General features: G+C 57.0%; 2 protein-coding genes across 2 annotated transcripts; one reads left to right on the forward strand and one right to left on the reverse strand.

Moving 5' to 3' along the window:
• The first annotated feature begins 55 nt into the window (after nt 1-55).
• Nucleotides 56-3,460, forward strand: GEMIN4 (gem nuclear organelle associated protein 4). Its single transcript, XM_003211805.4, is given in 2 exon segments — nt 56-383; nt 386-3,460. Coding segments are annotated over 2 exon segments (3,216 nt in total). The 5' UTR covers nt 56-103; the 3' UTR covers nt 3,322-3,460.
• A 363-nt stretch (nt 3,461-3,823) lies between these two features.
• TLCD3A (TLC domain containing 3A) lies at nt 3,824-8,704 on the reverse strand. The gene is made up of 5 exons (XM_010722171.3): nt 8,620-8,704; nt 8,445-8,528; nt 6,512-6,725; nt 5,964-6,059; nt 3,824-5,802 (listed from the first exon to the last, which is right to left on the reverse strand). The coding sequence occupies exons 2-5, from the start codon at nt 8,501-8,503 to the stop codon at nt 5,533-5,535; spliced, it is 639 nt and encodes a 212-aa protein (XP_010720473.2). The 5' UTR covers nt 8,504-8,528; nt 8,620-8,704; the 3' UTR covers nt 3,824-5,532.
• Nucleotides 8,705-8,710: the final 6 nt, after the last annotated feature.

Genomic DNA, 8,710 nt, shown 5'->3' on the forward strand with positions numbered 1-8,710 from the left:
GGCAGACCCCGCCGCTCCGCCGGGGGGCGCTGTGGGACCGCGGGGGCCGCCTGTTCTGCCAGAGCGCAGCGCGCGCCGCGTTGTCTGTCCGGAGCCGCCGCCGATGGAGCCGGGCGGCGGGAGCGGCGAGCGGGTCGCGCCTTGGGGCGTGTGCGAGGAGACCGCCATCCTGCACGGCGCCTTCCTGCTGGCCTCCAGGCTCCTCCAACCGCGGCCGCTGCGGGAGCTGCGCAAAGCCGAATGGCCGCTGGTCGGGCCGCCCATCACCGACGCGCTGAGGGAAATCGGCGCCCGCTGCCCCTCGCCGCGGCAGCACGGGCTGTGGAAGCGGGAAGCCGTGGCCATCGTCTGGGCCAAGGTGCTGCTGCCCGCCCCCCCTCCGCCTCTCTGGACCGGGAATGGAAGGAAGACGCCTTTTTCTCCGTGGGCGCGATGATCCCCGACGTTAACCGCACGGTTCTCTTCGAGCTGGTGAAAGCCCTGGCCGCTCCACGGCTCTTCGTGCAGCTGCTGCTGGCGCTGCCGCACGCCGTGTGCCGGGCTGAGCTGCGGCGCCTGGTGCGGTACGTCGGGCAGGACACGGCTCCGTCGGACGTCGGATTCCTCCTGGATGTGTGGTGGGAGGCGATGAGACAAGGGCGGGATCCGGAGGACGGCACGGTCGCCGCATTCGGCTCCCTCGTGCGTGAGCACGGCTGTGAGCGCTCTCTGGATGACGGCTTGCAGCCCCCGAAGCGGTTCAAGGAGGACCCCGACTCTCTGAATGGCTCTCCTGCCGCTAACAGCCTGCTCGTGGTCCTCATCGAGGGGTTAAAGCAAACCTACGGGAGCATCGCCTCGCCGCGCGTGAAGTGCTACGCCTTGGGCAACCTGGTGGAGCTGCTGTCTGTGTTCACCGAGCTGGAGCAGCAGGGCAGCCCCCTCACCATTGCAGAGTATCTGGCCAAGGTCAGCTCGGTGGTCAGCCTCTGGAACAGTGATGCTGAAAGCCAGCACCACCACAGCGGGCTGGATGAGAAAGTGAGGGAAGCTGAGAGGACCGTGAGCTTCTCATCCATGGCTAAGCTGTCACGTGAAGAACTCATAGCTGGCTTGGACTTTCTGCACAGCTTGTTGCGTGCCTGGGGAGAGGAGCTGCGGGGTGTCCTGAACAGCACAGAGAATCAATGCTATGAGAGCTGCTGGCTCCTTGATATTCTTCCCACCTTCAGGAAGGTCCTGGTTTGCTTCACTGAGACTGGAGACCTGAGTGAGGATGAGATGCGTGTTGCATTAGAACTGGCACAGGCGATTGATGACTTTCTCAAGGAGATCAGCACCACCCAGAAGAACAAGGATTTGGACACCAGCCTTGCATCTTCAGTTGCCATGACAATCATTGAGCAAAAGCTGAACCGGCACATGGAGATGTGCTCCATTTTTGCTTCTGAAAAGACCTGGGCCTTTTCAAAAGACTGGGTTGACTGCCTTGTGAAAAACAGAGCTCTTTTCCAGAAACCAGAGCTAGTTTTGAAATTGCTGGAGACTGTGGTGAACTTTGCTACATCCTGCGAAGACAGGGAGGCCCAGGAGATGCAGATGCAAGTGACCAAAACCATAGTGGAGTGTTACAGTGAGCTTTCATTAACAGACAAAAATGAAGTGATCTCGGGTGTTCTGGAAGCTTGGGGTGGGCCAGGGCTCTCCCTGAACTTGCAGGTTGTCGTGGATGGGTTCCAGGAGGACCTCAATGTGACTTTCAACCAGATCACCAAAAGTGTATCTGATGAAGGCCTCACCAGGGCTGTGGCTGCTGTGGCTAGGCTTGCTCTGCTGCACCCTGAGGCCACTGTGAAGCAGATTTGTAGTCTTGCTGTAGTCAACCTTGGAGCACACCAGTTGCTGGCACAAATCCTGTGCTCTTTCCCAGCACTGAACTTCCTGGAGGCGCATGATGATCCAGGCAGACCACACAGCCTGGTGGTACGGTGCCTGAAGGAGGCAGCATGGGAAAAGCTTTCCTCTGCAAGGGAGGAGGAGCAGTTTCTTGAGTTTTTGGCCTTTCTCATGCAGCCAAGTTCAGCTGCCCCGCTTGTATCACCTGCAGAAGTGACCAAAGCTTTTGTCCTTCCCTATTTGAAATCAGACTGTGCTCAAATTGAGCTGAGCCTGCAGATCCTCAGTAAAGTTTTGGAGATACAGTCCTACCCAGTAGAGCACTGGATCAAGTCCTGCCACCCGTTCCCACTTCTCCTCAGCCTCTGCAAGCTTCTAGATGGCTACACAAAGTACTGGCATCAGCCCAAGGACCAGCTCTTCCCATCCCTGGAGATCAAAGACCTGCTGCTGAATGTCCTCGGCCGGCTCTGTGAGGTAGTGACTCCAGAAACTGCCTCCTCCCCAGAGGTTTGGGTCCAATCTCTGGCCTGGCTTCACAGGAAGGTGGCATCACTGGACTGGACCATTGGTCTCCGTTTGAAGAGGTTTTATGGAGAGCATTTCAAGAATGAGGTCCCAGCAACACTATTTGAGATCTGCACGCTCCCTGAAGATGAATGGATATCCCAGCCTTTGCCAGCCTATGGGCCGGGCAGTGGGCTGCTGGCATGGATGGAGTGCTGCTGTGTGTCCACTGAGCTCAAAGATATGATGCTCTCACTCCTCGTGATCAACGTGGACAACCCTGAGGAAGTGAATCTCTTCAGCAAAGGCTTCCTGGTGGCTCTCATACAGGTCCTCCCTTGGTGCAGCCACAGTGAATGGAAGAGGCTTGTGCACGTGGTCACAAACCTGCTGGAGAGGCAAGTGTTGCATGTGCCATACACACTGGAGTACGTGCAGTACATGCCCCTGCTGAACCTCCGGCCATTTGCCTGCTACCTCCAGCTCTCTGTGCTCTTCCTGCGGGGCTTCCAGCTCCTCTGCAGCTCCAGCTGTTCCACCTGGCTGCCACCACAGGCTTGGCTCCACGTGGTCCAGCTGTACTGCAGCAGCCTCACGGACCTGCTGAGCTCCATCAAGAGCGCCACGGGGCCTCCCTTGCACCCCACTGAGGACAGGAGCTCCACGGAGGAGGTGTCCTTTGTCTGCATCCAGGTGTTTTGCCACCTCCTACACGTTGCAGCCATGCTGCCTCCAGACAGTGGGTGCACTGAGCTGCTGGTGGTGGTGGCCTTGGAGATCCTCTCTCAGTACGAGGTGTTCAGCTCTGCAGATACATCTCCCAGCAACGTGCTGAGGAGAGCCAACGAGAGGCACTTTCTGGAGTCCATCACTGACAACATCAGTGACAAGGCACTGTGCAGTCCCCTCCTGCAGAAGCTCAGCAAGCTGGGTGCTTAGGCAGCCCACTTGGCCAGGGACAGCCTGAAGAGTTAAAGGGAGAATCAGAGGAGAGCACTGACCCTGCTGCAAGGGACCACTACGTGGAAAGCTGTAAGATCTGTAATAAACCTCATCTATTTTTCACTTTTTGAACTCATTTCTTCCCTGCTCTGTTCTCTCGAAGCCTCTCTAAACAACAAAGCAGCCATGCAAACAGCTGTAGGCAACTATTGCTGCTGCAAGCTGCCAGTCGCTTGGCCCCAACCTTGCCCAATAGTGGTCTGGAGTTGCAGTGAGCTCACAAAAAGCCATCTGGCATCAGGGAAGTACTTCTGTCAGGCTGCCCTCTCCTCACCGCAGCCACACTGCTGTTTGTGTCAGAGCAGGATGCTGTGCAGGATGAGCAGGCACCTTGGGCAATAGGTGTGGGCTGCTGCCCTGGGGTGGGTGCCCAGTGGCAAACTGCTGCCTAAGTGCCTCCCACCCAGAAATGAATGGCACGTGGGAGGGAGGCATCCGGTGGTGTGACTCAGGAAAGAAGTCTTTATTGATCTCTTCTGATAGGTGCAGTAGTAAATAGGGCAGTGTTAGTGCAAACTGAGATGCCTCAGTGGATTTTTTGTCTTTACATAAGGCACGTTATCTGTAATAAAAACAGCAATATACAAATATTTGCAATGGGTAGCAAGCGGTTTATAACAGCAGCTTGTCTCAATGGTTAATGTAACAGTAGTGTTTGTGCAATAACCGACAGCGTGCTGGAAGAGGCTTTTCTAAAATTATTATTATTCTTTCCAGCCTGCACAGCCATGACTGGGACAAGATCTGACACCCAAAAGAAATGATTCTCCCAGACTAGATCTCTTCCAGCCATCCTTTTTAGCTTTTAGACAGAATGAAAGGCACAGAGTGGGTGCTGGTCTATCAACTGCTGGTGCAGCTGGCTGCCCTGGAACAGAGGAAACTCCAGGCTTGTGCAGGAGGCTGTGGGGAAAACCTGGCTGCTCAGTTTTACGCTGTGCTCAGAGAAAGCAGGATTGATGTCCAGCTTGTACACACCTGCTGGGCTTGGTAACCGCACACTGCAGTCATGGTGCAAGGTGAGCACAGAAGCCTTGCCTCTTTTTCACTGTACTGAAGGTGGAAATGGGCTGAACCGGTTAAGGACACAGCTCAGCACCCTGCTCTGGTGTTGCTGGTTCCTTATGCACTGACCAGTTCCTTCCCTGTCAGCTTCAGGCAGGCCTCCCTTTGTGGGAGACTGGGATGGGGCAGGAGGGGCAGCTGGAGCTCAGGTTGTACCCACACAGAGTGCTGCTGGTGTCAGCTGAAGGGAAAGCAGGGGCAAGGAAATGTGTTGGGCTTTCAGTTACCTTATAGAGGTAATGAGGCAGATGCATGCATCCCCATGTGCAACTGCATCAAGGCAAGGGGTTGAAACCAGCCATCACCTGCCACGGAAGGGCTCTGCGTTGGTGGGATGGGGACTTTGCAATCTCCTGCCCTTGTCCTACCCTTCAGCAATGGCCCTCTGCCTGCTTGGCTTGCTGTGACACAGTGCAACCAATCCTTGGATCCTGCTGGGGGCTCCGGAGCTGCCCTACCCCCTGTCAACCATAGACATCAGACAGTGGTACTGAAAATCCCCTTTGAGTTAAGTGGAGAGTCCCAGGTGAGCTTGAGCCCAGCAGCAGTGAGGTGTGGGGAAGTCAGAGGCTGAATGCAGCTGTAGTGTAAAGACCCTGTTGGGGAACAGGCTGTGCAGAATCGTGGGGCCTGGCTCTGCTTCCTGCAGGAGGAGCAGATCTGAACCCAGCAGGGACAGCACGCAGCTCCCACATCCCCAGCACTGCTGCTTGGGGCTGGGCACGCTCCAGCATCGCCTACACTGCTGCATCCACTCCACAAGCTCCTTTGTGCCTCACTGTGCTGCCATCAGCCCTGAAAGATGGGGGATCTGTAACAATCCCCTCTCGTGTAACCATTAGTTTGGTGCCCAGCTCTGAACCCCATAAGTTATGCTTATGGGGAGACCTCCTCCTTGCTCAAAGTGCAGGAGCAGCGTGGAAGGAAAGTTCTCCCTAGCTGAGGCCGGCACTGCTGACAGCAGGGCTGCCTCGTGGTATCGACGCTGCTGTGCTCCCACGATGGTTCCTGCAGCGCTGACTTTGCAGGCAGAAGAGCTGGGAAGGGAACAACCCTTCTCCAGCCCTCGTGCTCTGCCAGCCATTACCTGCTCTTGTCAGCAGGTGAGCTGCCGTAGAGGCGGACGGCTTTGCGGCAGATGAGTGTGAACCAGTAGAGCTGCGGGGCGATGAGGGAGGCGTTGGCTATGTTGCAGTGCAGGGGGATGCGGAAAGGCACCATGTAAACTGGGATTCCCACCTGCCTGCCATAGGCTGCGTACATGAAGGGGAAGAGGAGAATACGGCAGAGGAAGAAAGTCACCAGGATGAGGATCCCGTTCACTTTGTGCAGCAGCGTGTCCTGCATCTTCAGCTGGGAAAGGAAGAAGGCGAGCACAGGTGAGTGCTGTTGAGCAATGCAAGGGGGACTGCCTGGGGTGGGGAAGGGGAGCAAACCCCTGCAGGCTCCCAGAATCCCCTGGAGGCAGCAGGAACCCAGGCACCCACCTCATGGCACCCACCCTCCTCGCATACCTGCATGAGGATTTTGCCCAGTGATACAAAAGGAGTGCTCAGCTCTGCTGTGAAGATGCAGCCCACGAAGAAATCCCCCAGCTCTCCCCTGAAGTGCTGCAAATAACAACGTTAATGAACACAGGGCCTTCCCCACTGTGGCATATTTCATACAAAGGGATCTGCTAATGGACCTTGCTGCTTTCAGGAGAGCTGGGAGCTGACACTGAGCACCTCACATCTCCTGGCAAGCAGAGATGCTTTCCAAAGTCAGCTGAAGGGGTGTTGATTGTGATGCCAGCCAAGTAACAGGCACAGATCCAACACACACAGCTTGAGGAAAGCTACCTCTCGGTCACTGTATTTAGTCTCAACTGATGTCAGTTCCTTGCCCTGGAGGCGTTTATGAAACATGGAGATGTGGCACCATGGGACATGGTTAGTGGGCATGGTGGGATGGGCTGGGCTTGGTGACCTTAGAAGTCTTTTCCAGCCTTTAAATGATTTTACGATCCCCCAGTCAGGGCTTCCACTTGTCTGGATTCACAACATCCATGCCTGGCCCTCACCTGGGTAACAGGGGTGAGCACGATGAGGATGAAGACGTGGTGGGTGACCATCAGCCGCTCCTGCAGGAGGAAGCTCCGCACACTGGTCAGCGAGTGCTTCCTCTCTGCTATGCCCTTCTCTTGGCTCTTGTGCCAGTGGCAGAGGTACATGACGTAGATGTCGTAGGTCATGTAGGGAACCAGGACCCAGACGTACTCCACAGCCAGCCAGTGCCTAGGGAGGGAGAGCACAGATGTGCAGCAACGGGTCTGGGAGGCCCACGAGGTAATGTTCTCACACTGTGTGCCAGGGGAGGTTCAGGCTGGATATTAGGATAATTTATTCTCTGGAAGAGTATTCAGGCAGTGGCACAGCTGCCCAGGGAGGGGGGGGAAATCCCCATCCCTGAAGGTGTTCAGGAACTGTGGGGATGTGGTGCTGAGGGATGTGGTCAGTGGGCACAGTGGGGATGGGTTGGGGTTGGACTTGATCGTTGAAGTCTTTTCCAACCTTAACAACTCTATGATCAATGAGCTGGGCGGGTGCCTGGTGCCCTGATTTACCTGGACGAGGACCCTCAGCTCAGCCATCCCAGAGAAAAGCTATGTGAAACAGGAATGGTACAGTGGGTGATTCCTGAACGCAGGCACTGAGTGGGGCACGGCTGCCTTTATCGAATCGGTGCTGTTTGGTGCCTGCCTGAGCTGTGCAATCAGCCCTGCGTCAGGAGCAAAGGCACAGTGCAAACAGCACGAGGTGAGGAGCACCCTCAGCCTGGGGCAGGTGTTTGCTGGGGCTGTGGCACTTCCCCAGATCAGTGCTCATCTGGCAGCTCTGCAGCAGGTAATCTGCCCTACGCCCTGCATCCAATGGTAGGAACAACACTGCGACCGTCTGTGTCAGCTGCCCACCCAGAGGTGAGTGTCTGTAACACACCCAGAGAGCAGAGTTAATGAAAGATGCCCAGGCTTTGGAGAGTGAAGTGCAAAGCCTGTAACAGCGGCAATAAATCCCTGGGAGACGTTTTGTCTGTTGGGAAATAATTGCACGCAGATGCCTGTTCCCAAAGAATGTCGGAATCCCAATTGCACAATGTGGCAGCTGTAACCCCTGCTCTGCAGGGAGCCTCAGAAAACACCACGTGAATGGGGCTGGTAAGGAACTGCTGCTGGAGAAACATTGCTCGGGGCCCAGTGAGCCTTCCATTGCTCTCCTGCCATCCCAGAGGGATTCCCCTGCACGCATTCCTGCTCAGAGTGCTATTGGAGATGCAGAGCAGGAGGGCTGAACTTCTCAGAGGGTTTTGGAGGGCAGAGGCAGTGCCAGCAATGTGACGGCTCTCCGCCTGTGTCAATAAGCTGGCAGCCTTCACGGTGCTTCCTGTCCCGCTGCCATTCTCTGAGCCCTCCCCTGCTGAGCGTGGAGCTGCAGCTCCTCCAGATTCAAAGGAAATCTGGGGCTCGGGCTGCGCTTTTGCACAAAGCCAGCAGCCTTCGTAGCAGCCGGGCTGGGGCTTCTCATCTGCCCTGTCGGTACTGCGTGGGGCTGCCTGCATCCAGCAGGGCTGAGTCCAACGCTGCTGCAGCAGATGGGACCCTGCACAGCCGGGTACCGCCTCACCTCCGGCTCTGCTGTTCTGGATCATAAGCTTAAAAGCCATCGCTGTTGTTCTGTCCCCACCAGCAGCACGGGCAGCCCGGCCTGGTGATTTTTCCCATTTCATCTCCGTGCCTTTGCCCAGCAGTGGTTTCCCATCCCGGGCTGCTCTGCGTGCAGGAAGCGGGAGCTGCCCCGCTCCGCTCCATTCTCACCGGATCTCCTCCATCCCAGGGCCGGAGATGCCGCACTTCGCGCTCCCGCCGCCCCCCCCCGGCCCGTTACGCCCTCGGGACGTTTTCTATGGGTTTCCCGCACTGACTCCGGAGGGCAGGAAGGGCCCCCCCGTCCCGTTACCTGTCGTGCACCACATCCTCGCAGCTAAGCACCACGGTCAGGCCCGACACCGTGGCCATCGTGGCCTGCACCGTCGACACCAGCCTGCAAATAGCAGATGGGAACCGAATCAGGGCCAACCGGGTCGGGGCTCATCCCTCCGGTCCCCCAGCACCGCCGCACGCCGCGCCCGTACCTTCCGCTGAGCAGGACGCGGTCCTTGAGGCTCCATCCCGGCGCGGCCCAACGCAGCGCCCGCACGCAGAACGCGAACAGCCCCGGGAAGA

Source organism: Meleagris gallopavo, chromosome 21 (genome assembly GCF_000146605.3).
Source record: "Meleagris gallopavo isolate NT-WF06-2002-E0010 breed Aviagen turkey brand Nicholas breeding stock chromosome 21, Turkey_5.1, whole genome shotgun sequence".
NCBI classification, from domain to species: domain Eukaryota; kingdom Metazoa; phylum Chordata; class Aves; order Galliformes; family Phasianidae; genus Meleagris; species Meleagris gallopavo.